This window comes from Abramis brama, assembly GCF_963993115.1.
Source record: "Abramis brama genome assembly, chromosome: 15".
Taxonomy (NCBI): domain Eukaryota; kingdom Metazoa; phylum Chordata; class Actinopteri; order Cypriniformes; family Leuciscidae; genus Abramis; species Abramis brama.
The window spans coordinates 17,225,484-17,252,185 of record NC_139977.1 but is presented as its reverse complement, the minus strand read 5'-3'; the positions used below and the strand labels follow the sequence as shown (position 1 = coordinate 17,252,185).

Genomic DNA, 26,702 nt, shown 5'->3' with positions numbered 1-26,702 from the left:
TTGAATTCCTTTATAGTTTGTGAATTGATTTTACCACCCTCTAAATAAATCTTGACACAACATTTAATACGGGGGGGGGGGGGGGGGGAGACCAAAGACATGAACAAAATGACCGTTTTGCAAACAATAACACAAAAAAGCTTTAATTTAAATAGGAGGGGAAAAAGAAAAATCACATAAAAAAACTGTACATAACTTTGAATATTGAATAACAGTTTTTAAATAAAACAACCCCCAATATAACTAATTAAAAAAAACAAAAAAACAGGATGGTGTACTATTTTACAATAGTTGTGCAAAAGCAGTATTAACTGATTCAATTCCCCAGACTTCATGATTCTATGTCGAGAGAGAGAGTCGGACCCCTCTGCAAGCACAGATACACCGAAGCGTGACTCTCCTAAGACTCAAAGTAGTGTCCTCCATTGAAAAATAACCAGAAATCCAATAATAATAAAATAGATTTATATATATTTTTAAATATATTTATATACAAAACATGCTGTACATATATGGCAGAGATTGGTTAGATCCCTTTTAAATCACTGACACCCAAGACTATCCAGTAACTTGTGCTTTCTCCCAGTAAGAGAAGTACTCCCTGTTGCTTTGGAAAAGTTACCCTAAAGATGAGAGTAATGGTCCTGATGGAAAGAGAGAAAGAGGTCGATCGGCCTCGAACCAAACGCTCAATAGCTATTAAAGGTGAACGAGCCGAGTTTGCTTGGCAGACTTGAAATGACCTAGAGAGTGTGACTAGGCTGCACGGTTCGCAGAGAGACTTCATGCTTAGTGTTCAAACAACGTGTGATATGGTCTGTGTAGGGCAGAGAGACTCTATATACTTTCAGTGTTATAAACCTATTAACAATCGGTGGTTTAAGTGAGAGTATGAAAAAGTGAGCATGATCAAATCGGTGCAAACTGCCTCTACTGGCACTAAACGAAGCTAGAGATTCAAATCACGTCAAAACTTGATATTGATCGGACCGAATCGTCTGTTTTGAATGTGTCAACACTGTAAAATGAAGGGCCGCTCAGTATAGAAACACTATTTTGCATGAACGCATTACTCTAAAGAAAAATCTCCAGCAAAAATCCTTCTCTTCCACCTGAAACCCAGTCAAACCGTAAGGCACCATTTTCTCATGGCGACTCTCAAACCATATCCTTCAACGCAAAGCTTTTTTCAGAGCACAGCTCAGCCGTGTCAATCATTTTAAGCTAGGAAATTATATATGGTGAAGAAGCATTGAACTGGCTTTCTGAATCTGAAAACCACTTTAAACTGCTCACAGGATATTCCAAGCTCCTTTACATCGATACGCCGCAGCTATTCCAGGCTGATGTCAGTGGCGTATTGTTTGACTGCGAGCATTTGATATGTTTGTTATTGTAGAGGCAGTGAGTGCCCTGCTTTCCAAAGCAGGCGGTCTGAGCTTCGGTCGCCCAACAGCAGATATATAAAGACATCTACATTTCCAGTTGTATTACACACAGAGAGGGAATTTGCTTGTCACAATCAGGTGGATTCAAGAATTGGGGGGTGGGGGGGAAGCTTACAGTTCACTCATGTCCAGCTAGAATCAGCACAATCAATAAAAAAAACAGCCACTCCATCCATCTTCATTTGAGATCAGCAATCAAATAAATCTTTGTCTTTAGAATTGGTACATCTTTATTGTTTTTATTCCCCCATCAAGTTCTTCCAACTAAAACGCTGGAGTTTAGAAGTCGAAGCAGTAGTTAGTTCTATTAGTAGTAGAGGGGGTGGTGCAGTAGCAGTAGTATTGCAGAGAGGGAGGCGCTTGCAGTAGCAGGAAAAAGCCTGACGGGAGGCCATGAAACCCTCGCGTGCTCTGGCCCACTAAATCACCAGAGCCCATTCGTTAGGCAGCAGTTTAGGAATTAAGAAGGTAGTCTGATTTCCTGTGGGATGTGTAAAGAAATATAAGAAAGAGGATGGGGAAAAAGACAGACAACCTGATGACTTCTATCCTGTCCCAGTTGTCCTACACTTCACCCCCAAAACTCAGGCCCTTCCATCCTCACCTGAGCTGGCTGTAAACTACGTAGGGAAGTGCGCATGAGAGCGAGTACATGTGTGTATTCAAGTCTTATCCCTGAAGCTCGCTGAAGAATTGTCGTGGTTGTGTCATTTAAGAGCGTGAGGCTGTCTGATGGGCCACCGACGTGATCGAATGTCTTTTCTGGAATGTGTTTGCTATGAAATGATAGCTCTGTGAGAGGGCATTCAAAATCGAGTCCTTTGGTCTTGAAAGGACGGTGGCTGATTTGGTGGAAAGCTCTGGGCTTTGATCAGAGGAAGATTAAAAGAAAAATCCTGCACAATACAGCTGACGCAGAGGGTTTGTGGATGTTTAGCAATGGACTGGATGCTTGAGGGTAAAAACAAAAGCTTGAGAAGGTTTAAGGCTGCTACAGGGGAGAGGAGAGTTCCCTTTTTGTTACTGCTGGTGGTACAGGTCACAGATTTGCTTTGATTAAATGACCTGAACCTCCTTTTGTAAGAAGGAAAAAAAAAATCCCTTAAGATTGCACAGACTGTCCACTTTTTTGGCTTATGGGCCTGGAGGCCAAAACAGTAGCCAAAGAAGCTTAGGAGAGCTCAGTCCAGAGTTCATTACACACTCTTCTAGTGTGCTTGCGCATCTGGTGATGTGTTTAAGTATACTTGCGAGAAACATCCTAATATATGCAGAACTGACCGAAGATGCTTTAATTCCTCCCAGCTCTCTCGCTCTCTGGATGGTGAGGATGACCATGGGCTAGTCTGATCCAAGCTGTACCTGTCGTGCAGTGAAGGCTCAGCGGAGGTGCTCAAGTAAAGGCAGTTCTGTAGTTTCTTCCCGTGCACTGGGCGGGTCTGATGATGTAAGGGGCGTGGTCTCAGAGGGTACGACTGCGCACACTTGATCCAGTGTTGGGCTGACATCAACGGGCAGGACAGGAAGGGGAGGCTGCGAAGGCTAGGAATAATAAAAAATGTAATGGGTTAATTTTTATGTACTGTATATACACAAAAAGTTTCAGGTTGGAAAACATTTGAAAGAAGTCCTTTATGCTCACCAAGGCTGCATTTATTTGATAAGAAATTTAGTACAACAGTAATAAGGGATGCAATGATACTTTTTTCATTTTCGAATTAAAAGTGTAGATCTACGCGTTTCGGCTACAGCCGTCTAACCGAAACGCATAGATCTACACTTTTAACTGTTTTTAATTGATTTATCCCAGTTAATTATAGGCTTTTTACTTCACCACGTGAGTGCCTTGGAGTATTTCATCTTCATAATTTGATGTCTACCTCTACCAGTTTATCCAATGAGCATCAGTGGCTACGTAAAGACACCCGTGTTAACACTCTCTGCTTCTGTAGTTTTGTAAGATCTTTACTGTCACTTTTGATCAATTTAATGTGTCCTTGCTGAATAAGAGTATAATTTTTTTTCAAAGTGTTATTAATTCATAAATATAAATTTTTTTGTGTGGTCTTGCACTATATGTCATTTTACAACCTGTCATTAAAAAAAGTAAACTATCTGATATTTAGGGTGCTTTCACACTAGCATTTTTGGTGCGCACATGGGTTCAATTGACATCAGAAATCGGTTCGTTTGGCTGATGTGAATGCTGTTTTTCGAACTCGAGTGCGCACCCGCAAACCGTACCTGGTACAAATATAATAAACACTAAAGCTTGACCGTGTGTCTGTAACGTACTTGAACAGACCTCCTTGGTACTCGCGTGTTACACACGGACATTTGAGCTTCTACTTTTCCTTTTAATGATAGTTGGCAAACCCACGTGAGGGGTGCATTTTTCACCACCTACTGCTTCGGCAACAAATAAAGGATCTGGCTTAGCATAGCCAATACTGATCAGTAAAAAAAAAAAAAAAAGAAGCTTAATCTGCCCAGATGCGATCCTTGAGATCGGCTCAGGACACCGCTAGTCTTTTACCTGTGTGCGTATGCTCTGTGATGCTGAACCATCCCCTTCCAATACTGCAGGTCCGTTGAATCCTTTCCTCCCTGGCAGACTCCATTTGTTATATAGGGCCTCATAGTGCAGCCCGCTGCCCTGACCCAGGCTTAAGCCCCTCTGAGACACCCTGTGACTTAGATTGTCCTGCAGGCTACTGGGGCAGAAGCGGTCTGCAGGTGGAAGGGCCACTGAGCCACTGAAAGACAGCTGGGAGCTGGACAGGTGTTGCCCCAAAAGCCCATGGATGGAAGAGGTGCGTTGCAAGGAGCTAACCAGCCCTGCATCCATCCTGCCCTCTGATTGGCTGAGCAGGGCAAGTGGGAGGGGCTGGGGATGTAGCGGCCAGGAAGGTCCAACGGGGTTGTCAGTCCCTTGAGAAAGGAAGGGAAGAGTAAGACTAAGCCTGCACACATCATTGCTTTATTAACTGGAGGTGGACAGTGATACATTAACTGAGAAGCAGGAGTCGTACCCATCAAGGGCTGTAAAGTAGTGGGATGAGGCTGAGGGATGCTGGATGCTGTGCTCTGTGGAGGATGAGCTGCAGGGTTGTTACTGATAGAGGTAGAGCCACCACCACAGTCTGAATCCTCAATGTTCCCTCCACTGTTACATCCGGCACCACAACCCTTCTGAAGCCTGAAGAGAGCAGAAAGAATATACATAAATAACAATAGACACCTAAAATGTGATTTAACACGGCAGAGTGCATGCTTGTTCTCGACGCCCGACCTGTCCCAGCTGCTGATGAACCAGGTGTAAATGTTGTGGGGACTGATGGGGCCTCCCCAGACCGAGCGCAGCTGGACATGGGCCCCAGCGTAGGATGTGGTGAGCGGGGAGACGTAGATTGGGTATCCAATGGGCTGATCACAGGATGAGTTAATCATGTTCCTCAAGGCTTGCTTGGCATTCTGGATGCTTCCGCGTTCTGGATTCCGGTTCCGCAGGAAGACCAGCTCCTGCTGCTGTCCGGCCCACAGTCCGCGCACACACTCCCGGTTCACCTGAAGGAAGCACCAGTGAAAGAATAGTTACAGCAATGTCATGATAAAACACATATTTATAGTCAACAGAATATACATGCTAATAAACAGGCTTCTGCTGCAAAGTACCTTGATGACTCTGAAGCTGAGGAAGCGTTTGTTCAGCATGATGATCTTGTACTCATCGCTGCCGTCATCCATAACGTGGCGGAGAGCGAGCAGAGAAGGCATGTTGGCCAGGATAGCGCTGCGCCAAACAGGGTCACCCTCGTGAGAGATCAGCATCTTCTCTTCATTAGCTGTGATGGCATCGTACAGCACCACTGGGTCCTCATACTCATCAGGAGAGGTGAAGTGATCCTGTGGAGGAAAGGACAGAATGAACGAAAGACAAAATTTGAATCCAGCATTCCAGAGAGACATTTTATATAATTTTATATAAATAACTGCATCATCATCAGACTACTTTTACTTTATACAGCATGTGATGTGAACTGTAACTCACCAAAAGTCTATTTTAGTACAGGCTATGAAAATATCACTGTGTTACCCCAGAAACCTGAATAAAGTGTGATATCAGTGAGGATAGATGAATGCCTCAGCTGTACCTGATGCAGTTTGAGGGACATCCGTACACCTGGAGCTACTACCCTGTTCAGCAGGTCCATGTCTGCAAAAACCCACTCGTCTCTGGGAGAGGTGATGCGAAAGTCACCCTTGAACAGGGCGTGAAGGCCATAGAGAAAAGGCTCCAAACTGAATGTATAAGAAAGAGAATCAGTGCGGTTATATCAACAAAATTCCACTCATAAAAATCTCATTGCAAGAAAACCATGTTTACATAAATGGTCAACAAGACTATGTTAGTTACAGCAATACAGCGATAGTGATATAAAGTTGGTGTGCCAAGCAAATGCAAAAGGCTGATAAATGTTTTACTTTAGGCAAATGAGCAGTGACTATGCACCAACTAGCAATATGAGGTATAGGTATAACTTTAGTTTACTCCGGTTACACGACTCATACGTGAGGCTGTAGTGTGTAAGCGTCCCAAACCTCACAGATGTGGAGAAGATCAAAAGTATGGCTACATTTCAACAGGCTCGATGCCAACAGCACAGGATGCAATATTTGCAACAAGATAATTGCTGCCAAGACCAGCAACGACAAATCTGATGAAGCATTTGACAGTGCATGGAATAAACTTAAGAGCAGAAAGTTGCTCCGTCTTCGACTGCAAGAAGAACTGAAGCGCATCACATAAATCGAAACTCAGCGTATAGGTTACTTGCCTCACAGACATGAGAAATAGACATATAGGATGCTTGAAATGTCTACTTTTAAATGATCCAATTCGAAACCAAAACAAATACTCTGATTATGTAATCTAAATGAAAGGTGCATTTCTCTCTATAGGGGCACGCACAATGTCAACTTCATCCTTGCAGCAAACACTGAAAACTCAGAAAATACTAGTTTATTAATAAACAACTAAAATGTCTCCTTGCTATTTTTTCCTGACACATTCATAATCATTAGGCTACTTTTGCCAGTGCTTTGCGGCAAGCTTTATGCACGCGCTTGAGTGCGAGGCATATATTCCGCCCCCCAGTGGCCTATATGAGTCTGAGTCTGTAATAAGTCAACAAACTGAAAAAATAAACTCAAAGTTATTTTTAGGTAATATGTAATGTAATCTTGTTAAAACGGATTTCATAAAATTGGTGTAGAAAAAATAATGTCCAGGAACCGGTATCAATGTATTTGCATCGGAAAAAAATTAAACGATACCCAGCCCTAGGCACTGCAGAGCTCCCCCGCTACACCCATTCGCTACCTAATGCCCAATAACTCTGATGCAACATTTTCAGTGCTTGGGCCCTAATTATGTAGAATGTTGCTTTTTAGCAGCAGGAAACATCTTATTTAACAGGTAATATTATGTTAATTGTATTCAGACTTCAAATGGCTAGTTTATAAAAATAAAAATTAAGGCATGCAGCAGAAGAAACACCATTCTGTAAAAATGCTGAATGTGTGTACGGTGCATAAGCCCACAACTTGATGATATTTAAACGATTTAAGCAAAAACGCTGTAATCAGTTTGAACACTTACCTGGCTGACATGCTGTGGGAGGCAGTGCCCAAAGCTCGACGGCCCAGAATACATAACCCAAAACAAAGTGTGACCAGAGGGGAATCCTTCTCACTCTCAACTGGCTGTAACAGAAAAGAAAAAACAAAAAGTTACATCTTTCACTCCCATACAACCAGACCACAAGTCAGCTATTGTAAACAGCAAAGCTGTCTTTAAAATACCGTTTCTCTGCGGCTGTTGCAGTATTTGATCCACTCCAGGTACACCAGACAGAAGGAAAAGGGAGTGATGCCGGAAGCACGGTGGTCGTAGTCTTCATCTATGTTCAGGTTGAAGGTGGGGTCACTATCCACATAGGAAGGGCTGAGGCAGGGCCGCAGCGCTTCCTGCACCGCCTCGTTGGCCAACCACTCCTCCAGTTTGGGTGAGCGGCTCACATAGTAGATGATACTCTGTGGTGGAGAGACTTGGATCACTGCTCTGTATCTCAGTAGCTATGTTTACATGGGCAAATTTAGTTTCAATCAGAATGAAATCATTCCGAATGATGAATCCAAACAGTGTTTACATGAAAGGTAAATAAAGTGATCGGATTGCTGTGCATTTATACATTACAAGCTTCAAATCGGATTTGATCTCTTGACATGCGCAAACTGCATGAATACACAGAGTTTCCCGCTGTTGGTACATAATAAACATAATCCTGTCATCGCTTCTTTTTTTTTGTTTTAACAGCGGACTTAATACAGGGGTGCAAACACATGTATGGTCAAAAAAGAGAGAGGTAATCGAAGCCCTCGTCCCGTGGCAAATATCCAGATACTACATTGCCACCATCCCCAACCCACCCCTTTAGGCACATAGAGTCAAATGAAATTTAGAAAAACTATCTTGCACTTCTTCTTCTTGCTTTACTGCTACTTCCTGAAAACAATTTCACCTGATGATTTGAATAGCTCTTTTTGTAAAGAATTAATAATTCTAGGATGATTGGGATAATTGTGTAGGGTAGGCCTAGTGCATTTGCATAAAAACTAATAAACAAAATACAAATATAAATACAATAAAACACAAATACACGAGAAATAAAGCAGTGCTTTATGTTTTTCAGGTAAATTAACTGTATTAAGTATTAATACAGTTTATCTTTTGACAAAACGTGATTTTTCTCTTTCTCTTTTGTTGTTTGATTAACTTTGGTGACACAAACAGCTGCAGGTATATTGGGTGCTGTCCCTTTAAGACGAATGCACGCATCTAATACCGGTAATGACACGCATCCGTTTTATTTTGACTGCGTTTACGGGGAAACTCGTTGAGACGGACACTGGCTTATTTTTTCGTGCACATGTCTGTTCAAACACAAATAGATAAGAAAGAAAAGGGAATTCGGTGTTCACGAACTTCACGTGCTGTCTGCGACTGCGTGGCTCTGTGCGCCGACAGACCATCTACATTTGGATGTTAAACATAATATATATATAGCCTGATACAGCAAAGACAACGTCGGCTGTTTTAAGGTCAAAATAGGCTACAGAATATTTCGTTCTGTAGGCCTATTGACAGGGGCAATATTTGAAAATCGATAATTAGGCCTATTTTTTAAATTACAATTATATATGCATTTGTCAAAAACCGAGAGACTTTCAAGCATCAAAATGTAATTTATTAATATGTATTTGCGCCTTCTATTTTGTCTGAAAACTTCTAACACTCTTGCGTGTCGCGTGAAAAATAGGCGTCGGTTGCGGTTCTATTTCTAGCACGCGGTTTCGGCGCGGCTCGAGAAGTGTGTGTGTCACGCAGGCATTGTGCTCTAACACAAGCTCTAACCAGTTAACATGAGAGCCGACAAAAAAACGGACACTCCACGCCACGCAGAGAGAAATGTGATGCAGTGGCAGATCCAGACTTCCAGAGTGAGAGTGAGACAGAAACACTAGTGGTTCACGCTTGCGCACATACTGCTGGTTTGGCGCGCAGTGTTCTGATTCGCTTATTTCCTATTTACTTGTTGGTGGACGCAATCCAGATTTACTGTTGGTTAAATTATAATCAGACCCTCTCAAATGCTGATTATAAAAAATATAATGCTGCTTATATTTATCAAGCCGCAAAAACGGCCCTTCCTGTGCGATCAAAACAAGGTGTCTGTGGATGAGAGTCAACTAGTGCGATTACAAACAGATGTAAACACAGATACTGATGGTTTTATTTGGGTCATTCGTCTGATAGGAACTGACCTTGACGTAATATGTGATGAGAATCTTGCGCAGGTCGAACACTTGAAGCATGGAGGCTGCGTTGTTGTCGCTAATGCTGTAGCCCTCCAGCACATATTTGGTGGCAGCCACTTCCCAGGCCAGCCAGCGCTGACCAAAGGCCGCATTGAAAGAGAGCATGTGGGGGAGATGACCTGGCTCACAGCAGCAACAGCCTTCATCTTCCTCCACCCCTTCAGTGATCGCCTCCACCTCCCTCTGCTGGCAATACGTTCCTGAAAACATTCATTCAAGAAAAGAGAAAATGAAGAGAGGAAAATACACTGTTCATGGTAAATCAGTTGCGGTTCAGTATCGGAAACTTTATATCGCATCAAAACTATTCTAAACTATTCGATTCCACAAAAGGTTCTTTATAGCAGAAAAGGGTTCTTTAGATGTTTAGAATGTTCTTCACGCCAAGTAAAAAATATGGTTCTTTTAAGATCTGTTGACAAAGGTTTAAAAAAAAAAAAAAAAAAAAAAAAAATATATTTAGTGGCATCACTCCAAAAACCACCTTTTGGAACCTTACATTTTAAGAGTGTACATGACAACTAGTGTTGATTCTTCCTGAGTATAAGATGGGCAGAGGCACAGATTTTTTTTTAGCTTCATATTATGATTCTACCTAGTCAGACAATGTAAAACACATTGTTTTCATTTGTCATGATTATATGAGCAACCAGGCAAATGTTTGTGTGAGTTTTTGTGTGTGAAATGACTCCGTCTGGTAGTGTGTGATCCTTAAGCCCGGGACACGCCAAAGAACTAGCGCTGATGATAGCCGACTTGTGTTGTCACCTCGCGCTGCCTGCGTCGGGGGGAAAAAGCGAGATGGTCCTCACTGCAGAACATGAAATCCAGGGGGAGGAATTAGATCCACACACCGAGATAACTACTGCCGACTGTCAGCTAGAATGCGCGTTCTGCGCCTTCTGTAAATGAGACAAATGTCTATTTCTGCAGATATATTCATCTATATTCGTCATTCAAAAAGGGAAACCGACGCTGCAGATACACAAACCATAAACAAAGCAGTGTGTGCTTGCCGTTTTGAATATCAATCCTGCTAAACACTTTCTTTATTCCACTCTGCTCATGTTAATATTGAAATATTTGCCAAGGAACACTCAGGTAAGATGACGTAACATTAGAACAGCCTTCTATCTGTACCGTTTTGACTTCTTTGCTCGCTGTTTTGCTATTATTCTCGTGCACTGACTTGTTCACTAAGCTGAACAGCCAATCAGAGTTCTCTCTCTCACAGACAGCCCGACACCGATTCAACATGTCGAATCGGCCGAAAAAAAGCCAACGAGGACCAATTTCAGCCAACTGTGCAGAACCGTGTGGAACACGAGAAAACTTAAGTCGGCCGACGCACAAAAGCGTTTTAGCGGTTTAGTGTGCGTGCCCAGTTTTTCTCTGTAACCATTTACAAAGTCAGCAAGTGAACAATGCCTAGTGTGTTTAAATCGAATTACGATCAGATTTTAAGTCATGTAGTGTATTCTAGCATTTAAGAACAATTGTGCAGTCCCTTTCCTGGAACACAGCTCACCCCTGAACTCCAAGCCTCTGAGCTGGAAAGTGACAAGCCCGTTGCCGATCTCAATGATGTGTACGAGAGCATTGAGGTAGTCGGAGGCGAGGATGAAGCAGTCTCCTGTGCTGTAGTTCCCCCAGCGGCCAAGCAGAAGGTCCCCACATAGCGAGTGCTGCAAAGAGCGTGTCAGATGTTCATAGAAGATCGAGTTCAAGTTGTTGTCATCAGCACCTATTCAAGCAAGCGATAAAGGGAGAATTAGAGGACAGATTAAAAGGAAAATACATAGATGAAAGGTCTGTATTAATCAGAAACAATATCACATACCAGGGTTGCGGTCCAGCTGTGTGGCCAGACGCGTGTTAGAGTGATCCACCCGTTTGGTGCTGAAGGACGAAATAATATTTAAGGGGTCAAGTCACGTCTTCAAACTTTTTTAATCAAAACAAACAACGCAGCTGACATTTGCATGATATTTCTGAAGGCTTACTTATAGTCTCTCTCCCAGAACTTCACAGGTCGAGTGTAGGAAGTAACAAAAACAGCACTGCCTAGCACAGGGTTGAGGGGAGTGGAAAAGAGAGCTGAAAACACAGCTTGCACAAACAGCATGGCAGAATCTGAGAGCAAATCAATGTTAAGGGACATTTTCAAAAAACAACTGTATAGCAAGACATTGCAAACATACTGAATGTGAAAAAGAAATGGGGACAAACAAACAAACTCAATTATGGACAAAGCAACTGAAAAAGTGTGCAAACTACCTAAAACAGCTGAGGAGGAACATGTGAAATGTGGCCCAGAGCAAAACCAATAGTACTGCTGTGCTATATGAAATGGCAGCACTCCCACTGGGCACATGTTAACACCAGGGTAAAGTTGTGAGATCAGCATTCAAGTCTGTGTGAGAGTAACGCTGGTAAAGGATACGGGGAACAGCAAATGGCTGAGCGAAGGCATGGAAAGCAGAACCCCATGTGATCTGCCAAGGTGCAATGTAGGTCAGCACAAACCGCAGCTTAAACAGCAGATCCCACATCTGCTCACACACAGGAGAGATGACAGCAACATCAGTCTTGAGATTCACACTCCAGCAAGAGTATAAGTAATACAGTACATACAAACGTTTAAAAATGTCACTCAAATAGAATGTTTATAGGGAATATCTAATTAACTTTTATTATTTTGGAATAACAATTACACCCGAATTAACTAGTGAAAAAAAAAAAAAAAAGTGTTGAATGATGGTGAAAACCTTAAAAGTTAATCTAAATTTTAATCTAGATGTTTATAAAAAACAACAACAAAAAAACATCCACGTAATGCTTCAACAATCTACATACACTACTGTTAAAAGTTCGGAGTTTTTTTTATTTATTTTTTAATTAATGCATTTCTTCAGCAATGACATTAAATTGATCAAAAGTGACAGTAAAGAAATGTATAGTTACAAAAGATTTCTATTTCAAATAAATGCTGTTCTTTTGAACTTTCTATTATATGTATGTTTTCCACAAAAATATTAAAGGGGTCATGAATTGAAGAAATCAAATTTCCTTGATTTTTTGACATAAGAAGTCATTGTACTATAGAAATATCCAGGATGTTTCAGAACTCAAAACAACTCGTTTTAGATTTTGTCACATGATGACATAATAGTACGATGAAAGACCACCTCTGCAGAACAAAATCAACTCCTACTTCTACATCATTGCCTCTTTAGCCCTGGACACCGATTTGTGCATGTCATATAGTAGTAAATACGAGAGACGCAAACACAGTATTACTCCAGCCACAAAACGATAGAGATGCCTCTGAGGATTACAAGACATTTTGCAGTGACAAGTTGTAGAAATACAGTCTTTGCATTGCCTTCCTTGTGATCCTAACATAAAGAAAGTGTGGATAAACTTTATTATTAAGTTCCAGTCAGAACGTGTCAGTAAGACACTGTTCATTTGTTCGCTTCATTTTACTGCAGAATCATTTTTAAACAAGACAGTTCAACAGGCTTTCAGAGAGACCGAAAATAAAAGATGATGCAGTGACGACTTTATTGGATTTGACAGCAATGTCGCAAACACTCAAGTGTGAGTAATGTTTTTACCATGTGGCTCTATTGCTTGGTCTGTTACAGATTTTTTTATATGTACTGATTATTAATACTGTAGCGCTGCAGAAAAACTGAGAATAGTTGATTAGCAAAGTGATTTGCTGTGCTTTCCTTTTCTTCTGCATTTATGGGGTTAATATGGGGACTTCCTGGATACGGAAGGAAGCACATAGAGAATGCTGTTTTTGTTATTGTTTTGACCGAAGCCATTCGCTGTAATCCTGAATAAAAGCTTTAATGAGCGACATCTGTTTTGTCATCAGTAAGACATTACAACACGCTTCATTTTATTTAAAACAACACTGCAAATGACAATGTACGCATATTTCACTTAACCGAAAAGGATGAATCACAGCGCCTCTAAGAACGACAAATAATGGTACGTTCATAATTCTGTTTACACTAAACTAATTCTGTTTACACTAAACTTATCCTGTCACAAAGTTATCTTCTCAACTATAACTGTGGTAACTCATACTTAAACTTTATATGCCACAGTCTACATAATACTCAAATGTTTCACAATGTTTTGGAAAATGTTTCAACTATGTAACAAGATTATTATTATTTTTTTAAAATATCAATTTAAATACCCAATCAAAGTAGTGGGCGTTTACTTCCAAGTCTTGAAAGTACTGAGTTTGAAAGAGAGGGCAAAAACACAGATAGAAAATAGCTTATAACTTCTGAACTAGATATTTTTTTAACATCTTAACATCATAAGCGGACATTATAAAAAAAATTGCAGTTCATGACCCCTTTAAGCAGCACAACTGTTTTCAACATTGATAAGAAATGTTTCTCGAGCACTAAATCAACATTTAAATGATTTCTGAAGGATCATGTGACACTGAAGACTAATGATGCTGAAAATTCAGCTTTGCCATCACAAGAATAAATTACATTTTAAAATATATTAAAACAAAATAGTTTTTACATTTTAATATCTCACAATTTACTGCATTTTTGATCAAATAAATGCTGCCTCGTTGAGCATTAGAGACTTTCAAAAACATAAAAAAATCTGACCAACCACAAACGTTTGAATGGTAGTGTACATAGAAAAGGTGGAACTGGTGATGGAAGAACTAGATTGTGATAATTAGACCCTTAGCATAACATAAGTGGACTTGAGGGACAATGTAAATGTTACAAGTGTTGAAATTGGCTCCTTTAAATCTCAGAGAGATGTGACGTATGCTCAGACCTTGCTGAAGAGGATGGACATGCAGTAGTAGTCGAGGAGGAAGGTCTGTGAAAAGCGCGGGTAGTCGAATTGGAAGAAGAGGGCGGTGAAGCACAGAGTGACATACTGCTGAGACGGGACACAGAAGGATGAACGAAGAAGCTTCATCCCAGCCACCGAGATGAACAGAGCACGGCCACTAAAGAAACAGATAAAGTATACCATATCACTGTGCAAGTCTGAAAATCTAAAGTCTGAGACCACATTGAAAACCTGGGATACAAAAACTTCCAAAACAACAGAGTAACATCAGCTAGTTTTAAACTTCACTCTACACTAGGACTCTTTGAGAAATCTTAAGGATTCTGGATGATCTTGTTCTTACTAGGCTCCAGGTTTGTCAGGGTTTTGGCTGACAGTGTGAGCTTCAGTGGTGAGGGAGTTGAGCACTACAGCCGGGTAGATGAAATACTTCTCCACACACTGCAGCCAAGCATACAGCTTCTCAAACCACATGAGCTGAGCAGCATCTGAGACAGAGAGGGATCAGTCCATCACACTTGTTCAGATTTTCAGGCATTAATGCGTGCGTGTTGGTTTGACTACTCACCTCGGACCTCAAACTGGCTGTATTCTCGAGATCGCAGCACAGGGTGGGCTAAGCAGAACCAGGGCAGCTGTTTGCGGAGCTGAGGCAGGAGGTAGTGTGTGAAAAACCCCACTACCCCTGCCAAGATGTACAGGACGAAACTGAGGGCAGGCTAAAAAGTAGTGCAAAAAACACAAATTAAAAGCGCAATGATTTAGAAAAATTGTTTATGGAAATTAATTTCTTGATTCGCTACACTGAACGAGACTTCCCACCTTTACAAGACTAGAAATGATGTTCAGTCCTTGGATTAGAACTAGGTTATTTAGCAAGATCTCAAAATGAAACCATTAACATACTCGAAATCACATTCTGGAAAGCCTACTGACCTGCAGAGCAATAAAGACAGTGCTGGCACTAATGGCGAAAGTGATAATGGCCATAAGAGGGCACATGACCAGGTCTGAGTGAAGAGTCTCTTTCTGCAGAGTCAGAGAGGGGAGCCATTTAAAAACCATTAGAACACTTATTTAGCAAAAGATAAACGCAGATGGAGAGAGCTTTTACCACAGAGTCACGCAATTTCTCTGGAAGAGGGTCTTTAATCTCTAATGGTGGCTCTTCTGGTGTTCGGCTCTCCAGCTCTGGGAAGAACTTGGAGCGGACCAGAGACCTGCCCAGTGAACAGTGTAGAAAAACATGTTAGATGCCAATCACAGAGCTGTTGGGGAAGTGAGATGATTGGGAAGTCAACAGCATGTGTGGTGAGGCTGACCAGAGGATGGTTGGGTCACTGCTCTGCCTGCTCAGATGATAGGACAATGCCAGGAGGAGGCCACAGAACACAGAGAAGAGCACCGGGACATGTGCCTCTCCCCACGGAGCCTACACACACACAATAAATAAAATGAGTAAAGGAAGCACTGATAAACACAGTTGGTTGTAAAAGAGACAAACAGCATCCCACTTACATTGATGGCACCAAGGCAAAATCCATAAACCAGAGCTGCCACCAACATACTGCGCAATAGACTGTAGACTGAAGACAGGGGGCTTGTGGTGGCTGAAACACAAATGACACAATCTCATACTTATGGTGCAATAATATACATGTTATATATATATTATACATATACTTCAAATGTTTTATTAGTAAGCCTGCTCCCTGTGAATCAAACCTGTATCAAACCAGTTGAACAGGAACAGCACAGCTATAGAAACACTGTTCTATAGGGTTCCATTTGTTAACATTACTAACAATTAGGGTAACTAACAATAAAAAATAAAAATAAAGCATTTATTTATTTCTCAGATAATGTTAATTTGAACATTTATTAATACATTAAAATTATCTCTTAATCTGTATAGGTTAATATTTAATAGACCTGAGCTAACAACTGACATTTGTATTTATTACTAATGTTAACAAAGATTAATCATTACTGTAACAAATATATTGCTCATTGATAATGTAAATGAATGCATTAAATAACGTTAAATGATTGGACCTTATTGAAAAGTGTTACCGCTATAGCATTAGTAATGTGTAATATAGGCCTCACCAGTTCCACCGAAAATGTGCATGTCCACCTGCTCCAACAAACACATGAGGAATGTGTTGACCTGAGGTAGAAGCCCAAACAGGAAGATGACGGGAAAAGAGAGGGTGAACACTGCAGAAGAAAACATACGAATAATTACATTATTATATTATGTACAACTCAAACAGAGGTTTAACAGAACTGGCTTTGAATGATAGTGAACAGACCTATGAGCATGTCTCTAGCACAGAGCAGAAAGTGGGCAGAGAAGAAGGTGACCCCATAGAGGGTGAAAGGCAGCATACTGTCCAAATTGCCGACCAAGTCAAACACCCAGATCAGCATACAACACAGGCAGAAATACACCGGTCGGCTGTACACGATGATCCAGTTATGGCCCTGCAATGAAGACCACATCAAATGAGATAGGCTGGTCTTTGACTGTGAAAGTCTAAGAAAAGAGAAGACTGAAAAACAGCCATTTACTCACATGCATTGGAGATGCTGCATCAGGCTGTACACTCTGAAATGGACAAGAAAAAACGAATTAATACTGGACACATTACTATCTTTTGACGATCAAAAAAAAAAAGACAATTTTAAAAATGCTAACTCTCACACTGACCTTTAGCAAGGAGTACTGACAGCTGGCAATGACTAGGCAGAACTGGAAAACCCAGATGTCTCTAAAGAAGCCCTGGAGAAGAAGCAGGAAGCCAAGGAATGCCACCAGGCTGGCCAACACCACCGCAAACACATTCTCGCCAACTCGTCGATTCCTGTCCAGCAAGGCCAGCAATGCTAGCCTGTCGTAACGAACTCTTAACCATTTCCCCGGCAGCACCCAGAATCGGTAATACTGTTTAGGCTTGGCCTTTTCCTCAATCATCAGCGTGTTCTCCTGGGATTCGTGAGGGGACTCGTGATCTAGGTCGAACTACAAACAGAAAAAACATCAACACAATCAGCAGGATTGTGAAATGGAACATGAGTTTTGATGATGTCGAAGCGTTAAGTCTCACCTCTGGCATATCCATTGGCAGCCTGCGAACCTGCATACCCTGGAGGACCACCGGTCTGGGCTGCAGCATGGACAGCACCGGCGCCACCTCCTGGACATCAGTGGAGGTAAAGCTGGAGGACTGTGACTGTCGCTCTCGCTCCCTGAGCCAATGAAAACGTGTCAAACACTAGGAGACTTCTGAATATTATCCCAACGGTACAAGTTTTAAGACTTACTGGACTGGGTCCTCATATCCTCCACCAGCAGGCCCAAAAGTATATGACCTCTTTACTCCTGAAATTAGATCATTTCAATTGAAGAAACAAACTAAACCAGAATTAAATTAGTGTTACAAGTCAGTGAAGCACAAATGATTCTTTACCACTCTCATCAAAAAAGTAGTGCACAGCTCCCTCTGAGGTGTCGTCAAAGGTCGATGCCTCGTGAACTCCGCTGCGGGGCAGTAGCAGCAGAGATGAGGCGGCGAAGTGCAGGGCGGAGGGGAGCGTTCGTGTGCGGGAGTGAGAGGAGGTGCGGACTCTCTGGAGGTCCTGTAAGCTAGGAGGGGAGCCCATGGCGGAAGGGGGTGGGGTGGGGTTACTACCAGCATTATGTCGCCTGCGAATGGCCTGTGTCCTCTTCACACTGCTCACAGAGTCACGTTTACTTCCCTCGTCTGGGGCTACATGGGCAAAAAGAAACAGGCAAACAGTTTTAAAGGGCAAAGAAAATAAATTAAATATTAACTACAGCAGAAATCAATTAAAATAACAAAAAAATATTATTAAAAAGGAAAGTGTGAAAATTTTAACATTTGAAATTAAAAAATGTATTCTTTTTTTTTCAGCCTAATGAGGGTGAATAATGTGTCTTATACAACATGATGAAAAAAAAAAAAAATCACTTCAGCAGAAATTATTATGAGTTAATCAATTAAAAGTACATACAAATAATTACTGAAAAAGGAAACAAAAAAAACGTATATTTTATATATATATATATATTTAAAATCGAATGTTTTTTCCAGCCTAAATATTGGGTGAATATAATGTGGTATGATGGTCCCAAACACCATGACCAAAAAAATAGAGCAACATACCACAGTAAAATCCTATGCATGGTTCTAAATATTTTTGCACATCTATGCAATGCAAGAAAAGAAGTGCGGAGAATGAATCTGTTCGCTCCTCACCTCCTCCTACTGCCCCCTCTTCCAGCAGCTCTCCTGCCCTCCAGCCCGTCTGGTTCCCAGCCCAGGAGCCCCCAAGTGAGTCTATCCTATGATGTATCCTGGAGAAAGCCTCGGAGTGCATCGTCCGAGCCTCCAGGTCTGATTTAGAGATGGTGAGTGGACGTGGGGCAGGATTGGAAGAAGGGGGTAAAGGTAGCATAGTAGATGCAAGGGTCCCTGTGTTGTTGGAACCCCCACCGGCCCCATCCATGCTGAGCACTCTGGCATGAGTCTTGGCACTGGCTGTGCTGGCTGAGCGCTGAGCACTGCGAGAATGGGAGGGACCTACTGCGTCAGGCTCCTCCCCCTCTCCAGGGCTAGGTAACTGACTGGGGCCAGGCTGGGAAGCATTCGCCAGATCGGGGGAGTAGCAGGAGGTAGAGGAGCTCGAATCATCATCTTCATCATCGTCTTCATCGTCAGAGCTGAAGCGACGTTGGGATCCAAGGCTAGAGCCTGCACTCATATCGCTGCCATCGTCTTCGTCGCTGGAGTCCTCGAACAAGCTCTCGCTGTAGGCTTTGGCACCCAGCCGACTGCGTACAGGGATGTAGTCTCTGTGTTGGCCACGGTTTTGGTGCCGTCGATAGGAGCCACAGTCGAAACTGCTACTGCCAGGAGCACCTCGTTTGCGTGGAGCTTTCCTGCGACCGGGGCGGTGACCCACACTGCCCCCGGCACGTAGCAGCTTCAGATCTTTAGGTCGCACCACCTGCTGCTGAGCTTGCAGAGATGGTGGCTCTGCTAGGAGGTAGGACGGGGCAGAGACCGGCAGAGCAGGCTCCGAGCAGACCAAGCCCAGTGCCAACCCTGACGGTACAGAGCTGGCCTGGCGTGGAGGAGGAAGGGGGGGTATAGGGATGCCATTGTCAAGATCGCAGGTCTCAGAACGCCCGCTGCTAGACGGCGACGAGTCCTGCAAGGAGGGCTGTGCAATGTCTGAAAACAAAGGGGGAAGGTCCTCCCCCTCCACCAGAGTTCTGTCCAGGCCCTGCCCAGAGGAGAGCTCTTTGGAGGGTGAGCGTAGCAGCACGCTGTCTGACAGGTCATCTGTGTCGCTGCCGCCCTGCAGCACATCTCCAGGCTGCTGATAGGGGCCTTTACCCTGAGGCAAAGCTGTGGAAGCAGCGTTAGACACGGGTTTATGCGTCTGGCCCAGCGAGGGACTCTCAAGCTGTGTTGAGTCTGTTTTCTCACTGCGGTAGCTACTGACCGTACTGAGAGTTTCTCTGTCTGTGGCTGCTCCACCTCCACTAAAGCAGCTGTCAGTGGAGCCAGCAGCCAGGGCCACTCCAGTGCGGCTGCCTGGTTGCTCAGCACTGGGGGCAAAAGTGACAGGGTCGAGGCCCAAACCCAACAAGTTCTCGCTTAGTTCCTCGCTCAAGCTACTCTTGATTAGAGGGCTGAGAGGAGCATCTCCCAGGCTCTCAGAATCAGCTGAAGGCCCAAGAGGGGAGTAGCCTCCTAGACCCTCCCCATCAGGGCTCTGCTGAGATAGCTGCTCCACACCCCCATTCTCCACCTGGTCCTTCTCATCTCCATCTTCTTGGCTGGAGGGGGACGGTGGGATGGAAGGACAGTTTGCTGGGTGCAGGCCACTAAACCCTCCAGACATTACATCACTCACACCAATTAGACCTCTGTAATCCACAGCCAGACAGGATGGTGTCACACCTGCAACGACAAAAAGCGTCCAGTTACTACTGAGCAGATTAGTGATGTTTAGAGGTACACATAACTTGATACTAGTAACAATCTAAAACAAATCCAATGGTTTTAAGCTATCAATTTATTCAGTTAACTTAATTTATAAGATTTCAATATCTTGTAATATTTTGCAATAAACATGCAACAAATTTTTTAATACATATAATCAGTGACTGTAAACTTTTTGGCTTCAAATTAAAGTTTATAATGTTATGGTTCATCTCATAGCTGGTTGGTTTAGATTAAAGCTTTTTCCTTAATAAAGTTCTGATGAAACGGAAGTAGTGACAGATCTTTTCTTCTGTATTGTGACGTACATTTATAAAAAATAAAATAAAAACTCTAGTATGGTGTTCTATCCATCAGTTGTTGATTGATATTACCATGTGGGCAAATAAATGGGACCTAAGTTTTGATAATTTTGATTAAACGGGTCCAATTTTTTTTTTTTTAAACATACATAATTAAACATTCACAGCAAGATCTTAAACAGGCATTTACAAAAAATAGATAAGTGAATTTGACTTTTTTTGAACCAAGGATGCTGAAAATATGGGTTGCCACTGTAGCTCTCTGGATTGGAAGTCTAGGGCAGTGTTTCCCAACCACTGTGCGGCGGTACACTAGTGTGCCGTGTCAGGTTGTCAGGTGTGCCGTGGAAAATTATCAAATAATAAATAAAAAAAAATGCTACAAATAAGAATATATCATCGCTGTCAGGCCGAAACCTTGCATTCTCTAGATTTCATTTTTGTTTTATAAAATATATGCTATTGGTCATCCTTTACATCTGCATGTGGTTTTTACAAACATTTAACCAATAAAAAGCATTTAAAAGAGGTTGTGACTAAACCTCGTAGCTCCATCGGCTCCTCAAATTGTCAGTCAAACCTCATAAATCCACTCGCCACAATTTAGACGGCCTCAGATGCGGCTGTGCCGGTGACGAACAAAATATCTGTCATTCACTGGTCAAAAACCTTGTAAACCATAAAATGTTAATATTATAATGAAACATGCAAGTGTCTAACCATTTATAAAAACATAGTGTTTAATTTAAAAGAAATACAAGGTCTCTGCCAGACAGAGATAATATGTAAATTTGTTGTTTTATCATCACCAACAACATCATATAGCTACCTATATGACCTTATTGTATTCCTGCCTGACTTAAGCTCAAGTTTCACATTAAATGTGAGAACTACTTTTAATATAATATCTAGATCTAATTTGCCATTTGAAGCAATGCATGTTTGTGAAATATTGTTATATATTTACATAGAGGTGTGCCGTGGGATTTTTTACTTATCAAAACTGTGCCGCAGCAAAAAAAAAAAAAAAAAAAAAAAAGTTGGGAAACACTGGTCTAGGGAACTGTCCAATGCAACACTAATGTAGTGAAGCAGTAAAGGGACAGTTCTTACTAGTGTTGTCCTGAGAGTTGTGTCGAAGGATGTCTCTATGTGCAGAGGTTACGATCACATTATTAGTGCCCTGCTCCTGCATGAGCTCCTTAATATCTGAAATTTTAAAAATGATAAAAATCAGAGAAGAACTGAAACAAGCATACCAGTTCATGTTACCTATTTGGTGTTTTTTAAAAAAAAGCAACAATAACAACAACAACAACAACAACAACATACCCTTTGGGACTCCAGGGTCTTCAAGATGTGGTAAAAACTCCTGAGCAAAAGAAAAGAAAACAAGTCAGAGGAAATTCCAACGAGTTAAGGAGAATAATGCTCAAGGACATGTGACATTTGGCATTAACAATATCCTCACCGACACCTGATTCAATCCAAACAGCGAATGCTGGGAACTGCAGCGTACAGGAGGGGTGGAGTTCACCTTTCGGAACACCGTCATTTCCACACCGACACCACTGTCCCTGTAGGCACAGGCATGCCGACATGAGCCAAAACTGACTGTGACTGCTCGACACCATCAACAGATGTCAACCAACAACAAATCCCCGAAGAACATCTGACTCAGTAGCATGATGCTTGTAATGCTCTACAAACTGATTCTGTCTACTAGCTGAATTGAGCAATAGATAAGTGAAAACGAAAAAGAATGTGGTAATGTAGATACACTGTACCTGTGTTGGCTTCCGTCGTGAGCGCCAGAGCCTTCCTCTCCTTCTTCCACTCTATGGGGGTCAGTGGCGAACGAGGCCTGCCTCTTCTCCACAATCTCGCCCAAGTCAAACATGGCATGTAGTCGGAAATTCACTGCTTTTATGGCCGTGAAGAAGGCCGCTATCACAGCGCAGTACACACCAGCCACCACTAAACTGGCAGGAAGGGCCTGAAAGAAAGAATGTGGGAGAATCACATCAATGTGGTTGCAACATTACAACCTCAAATTAATTTCAGACATTGCATCTTATGTAGGCCACAATGGACTTGTGCAATTTCATAATGCGCTTGTGTGCAAAATAGGCTACAACATAGACTACCAGTCAAAAGTTTTAGATCGGTAAGATTTTTAATATTTTCTGCTCACCAAGGCTGCATTTATTTGATTAAAAATAAAAACAAAAACAGTCATATTGTTAAATATTATTACAATTTTAAACAGCTGTTTTCTATGTGAATATATAGTAAAGTGTAATATCCTGTGATCAAAGCTGAATTGTCAGCATCATAACTCCAGGCTTCAGTGTCACATGATCCTTCAGAAATCATTCTAATATGACAATTTGATGCTCAAGAAACATTTCTGATTATTATCAATGTTGAAAACAGTTTTTTACATTTTTATTTCAGGATTCTTTGATGAATAGAAAGTTCAAAAGAACAGCATTTATCTGAAATAGAAAGCTTTTGTAACATTAAACACTACCCTTCAAAAGTTTGGGGTCAGTAAGAATTTTTATTTTATTTTTGGGAGAAAGAAATAAAAGAAATCAATACTTTTATTCATCAAGGATGAGTTAAATTGATCAAAAGTTACAGTAAAGACATTTATAATGTAAGAAAATATTATATTATAAATAAAGGCTGTTCTTCTGAACTTTCTATTCATCAAAGAATTCTGAAAAAACAATTTACACAACCGTTTTCAACATTGAAAATAATAATGAATTTTTTTTTTAGCATAAAATCTGCATATTGGAATGATTTCTGAAGGATCATGTGACACTGAAGACTGGAGTAATGATGTTGAAAATTCAGCTTTCATCTGAGGAATAAATTACATTTTAAACTATATTAAAATAGAAAACAGTCATTTTAAATTTTCATAATATCTCACAATATTACTGTGTTTTTTTTTTTTTTTATCAAATAAATGCAGCCTTGGTGAGCAGAAGAGACTTCTTTTAAAAACATTAAAAATCTTACCGATCTAAAACTTTTGACCAGTGGTGCAAGTAATAGTAAATGTGTTCATTAATAAACATTAAAAATGACATGACAGACAAATATATATATAAAAAATATATAGGGCCTAATTAGATGCAATTGACATAAAACTGAGTAAAATCATTGATGACATTAAAAGCTCAATAAAATATGTTTCATGGTCAACTTAGGATTTTTACATTAGCAGCAAGACGGAAGTTCACCTGATAGTGAAAAGTATCACTAGCGATGTCATAACATGTCATGTTTATCGACAAGCTTTTCTGTATTATCATCAAACCGGTTGCCACACTGAGAAAATGGACGCAAAGGAATGTCTTCCTGAAGACTGATGTAATGATTCTTCCTTGTATATCTGATCGTTAACATTGATCGTGCTTGTAAGGTACTAACATTCTGTAAAAATTCTAAACAGGCTGTTGCCTCGAAGGAACTTTATTGAACTTTAAAATACTGTGTTGACTTGGGGTCTGTAGGAAAAAAAAAATTCAGGGAAGAATTCGTTTGATTAAAAATACAATATTAATACAATTTAAAATAACTCCTTTTAATGTATTATAATTTTTTTTTTTTTTTTTTTTTTTTTGTCCAGTGATGAAAAAGCTGAATTTTCAGCATGCAGAAATCATGCAGAAACTGGAGACACCTCCAGTGACACATTATGATCCTTCAGAAATCATTCTAATATGCTGATTTGGTGATCAAGAAACATTTATCATTATTATCAGTGTGCTTGTGCTGCTTAACATGGTTGTGCAAACCAGGATTTTCTCATGAATAGAAACTAAAAAAAAACTAAAAAAACAACTACAACTAAAAGTGAACATTTATATAATTATTATTTTTTACTCTGACAAGGTTTGCTGTTATCTTGGTTCTGCTTCATTGAAACCACTTAGAAAAGACATTCCATAGAAAATATCCCTGAAGCAGAAATATCTGCAGCTGTCATTCATCTTGACGGTTTCAGAAAGATCTTTCTATAGTAAAGCTTGAGATCACCATGTAAGGAAAGTTTCTCAACATGAGTGACACCTAAATATTTCCAGCTCTTGGATTCCATCAGTATTATTACATTTACATACATTTTTCCAAGAACATGTGCCTGGAGAATTACTGCATGAACTCACCATGTACAGAAGAAAGGGGAAGGCCAAGAGGAATATCCAGAGGTAGAGATGAAAGCAGTTCGAGAAGGTACTCTGATGAGGGTCAACGTACCATCCTCCGGTCAGAGAAGCCCACACTCCCTGCCGCAATATCTGAAGAGCTTGAGAGCCCATCTTATCGCTTCGGGACGAGACAACCCAGAGTTCTTGAAGTTCCCTTGTCAAAGTTTCTAGTGCGGTACTTCCATTGGGAACCTCAGGATGGACTTTCTCAGACTCACTGGTAATGAAAAGGCTGCCCAAAAAGTTAGCAGAGAGCGAGACGATTCAAAACAACTTCAGGCCTGTGTTTTTTCAGCATCAACTGTTCTTTTGTATGCTCCTCCAGCAGACCCCTGTTTGTAGTGCAGATCATCAAGAGTTTTTGGCACAACTGTGACCCAAGGGCTACATGAAAACATTCATCCTGAGGAATCATCAAAACTGCTTGGTTTGGTTTCTTCACGACTTCCCAGCACTTTAAGCAAACACAATCCCAAAAATAATCAAGCTGTTCTGATGACATACTTAAGATCAACAGGCTATTTTGAATATGGTCATTTTAACCTATCTGTGGCGTGATAAGGCATGAGACATTTGTCTGATTTAGATAAAGTAGCCTAATGTGGGATTTCTAGAAAATACAATTAAGAAATCAAGTTTCATTTAGGGATATCGTATATTTAACTAACTTTAGAGATGTCAACAGATATGTATAAGATCACTGAACAACTGCAACTATTTCAGGCAATGTAGAGAAAGACAGGCAGTTAGTTAACGTCTGCATTGGCTTTCTAGGCTTCTGTAACTATTGAAAATATGGTAGACAGCTTCAGAGTCCTGAGAATTCAATTTCTACTTTTTCTGAACAAATCTGTAAACCTGTCCCGTTGCCAAACAAAAGATATGCGTATATGACACCGTTTAGAGTTGTATGTCTTAACTGACTGCTGATTTATTTTAACCTATAGTCATCTCGTCCAAGCCTGAACAGTCATAGTAGTATCCTTTCAATTTTTCCTTTATGGCAGTAGCTAATCTCTACATCTGGAGAAGGAAAAACACTGAGCATCCTCGGCAAACAATAGTCGTTTGAATAAACGAACGCCGACAAATGTCTCAGTGGATTTGGCTTTTAACCAGCACAACTTCAGCTAATGTTAGCATAGGTATATTAGCTTGCCTAGAGCATCTTTTAAATTATATTGAGTCTAAATAAAGACAGTAGAGAGATTAATGTCCGTGAAACGTTCCAATATCACTTCAATGAAAACGTTACCAGAGTGCGAATATTTTTAGAACTGTAAACAAACCGTGCGTTTACACAGCAATGGCGCTAACGCTGACAGCTGAACGACTGGATTTTAGACTGAATCAACCTGCTGAGCATCAAATCAATCAGAAGGGGCACAAATATATTATATGTAATCTATTTTCTCAGTTTTTCGACTTAATTTGACGTATATCTGTCCTCTCACCGCTCAATATCACCTGACACTCACTAGCCACACCGCTAACATGCTACAAGCAGTAGTGAGACACCTCTGACTTTGGCTTAAGTGTTTTGTAGCAAAATTTTGAGCACTCTTCAACTCAACGTCAACATTCCATGTTTTTTCTCGGCAGGGTCTGCGTTAATTCCTCCAGAAACGAGAGAAGGAAAACCACAGGACGGCGAAACTGAACGCGAGTTAGCATCGGCTAACGGCAGCACTGAGTGCTTCCTCCTTATGACGAAAATAAAAATACAAAAACACACACAGACCGCAAAATATCTCTACGTGGTCACCACTTCAACCATTTCCACGGTAAGTCCAGGGCCGCTGTGTAAAAACTCCAGCGAGAAAAGCCCGGAATGTGAGCTCGCTAAGTTCCAGTGTCGAATCGCTTCATTCACACAGGTAGCAAACACCCACC

At 41.2% G+C, this 26,702-nt stretch overlaps 1 protein-coding gene across 2 annotated transcripts; it reads right to left on the bottom strand.

Moving 5' to 3' along the window:
- Positions 1-127: 127 nt before the first annotated feature.
- Positions 128-26,702, bottom strand: LOC311097615 (pecanex-like protein 3). Of its 2 annotated transcripts, XM_084137435.1 has the most exons (33): positions 24,768-26,702; positions 22,371-22,579; positions 22,055-22,160; positions 21,916-21,955; positions 21,697-21,792; positions 18,527-20,239; positions 17,717-18,016; positions 17,571-17,628; positions 17,354-17,495; positions 16,957-17,268; positions 16,822-16,854; positions 16,559-16,730; positions 16,353-16,463; positions 15,762-15,853; positions 15,566-15,675; positions 15,358-15,463; positions 15,180-15,272; positions 14,812-14,962; positions 14,587-14,731; positions 14,223-14,400; positions 11,833-11,941; positions 11,393-11,522; positions 11,230-11,288; positions 10,918-11,133; positions 9,336-9,589; positions 7,314-7,544; positions 7,111-7,214; positions 5,603-5,750; positions 5,124-5,354; positions 4,741-5,015; positions 4,481-4,647; positions 3,985-4,379; positions 128-2,990 (listed from the first exon to the last, which is right to left on the bottom strand). In XM_084137435.1, exons 1-33 carry the CDS (start codon positions 24,918-24,920, stop codon positions 2,829-2,831), a joined length of 6,801 nt encoding a protein of 2,266 aa, XP_083993561.1. In that variant the 5' UTR covers positions 24,921-26,702; the 3' UTR covers positions 128-2,828. The 2 variants fall into 2 exon arrangements, with proteins under 2 accessions (XP_083993561.1, XP_083993562.1); XM_084137436.1 differs by lacking the exon at positions 21,697-21,792.

What these genes read in the sequence shown, in the direction of transcription:
- LOC311097615 (XM_084137435.1), bottom strand. Translation starts at nt 24,920, where the DNA reads ATGGGCTCTCAAGCTCTTCAGATATTGCGGCAGGGAGTGTGGGCTTCT. An exon ending in CCTGACAAACCTGGAGCCTA is followed by an intron (nt 14,401 to 14,586) that starts GTAAGAACAAGA and finishes CTGTTTCTTTAG; the next exon opens with TGGCCGTGCTCTGTTCATCT. An exon ending in TGTCCCTCAAACTGCATCAG is followed by an intron (nt 5,355 to 5,602) that starts GTACAGCTGAGG and finishes TTTCCTCCACAG; the next exon opens with GATCACTTCACCTCTCCTGA.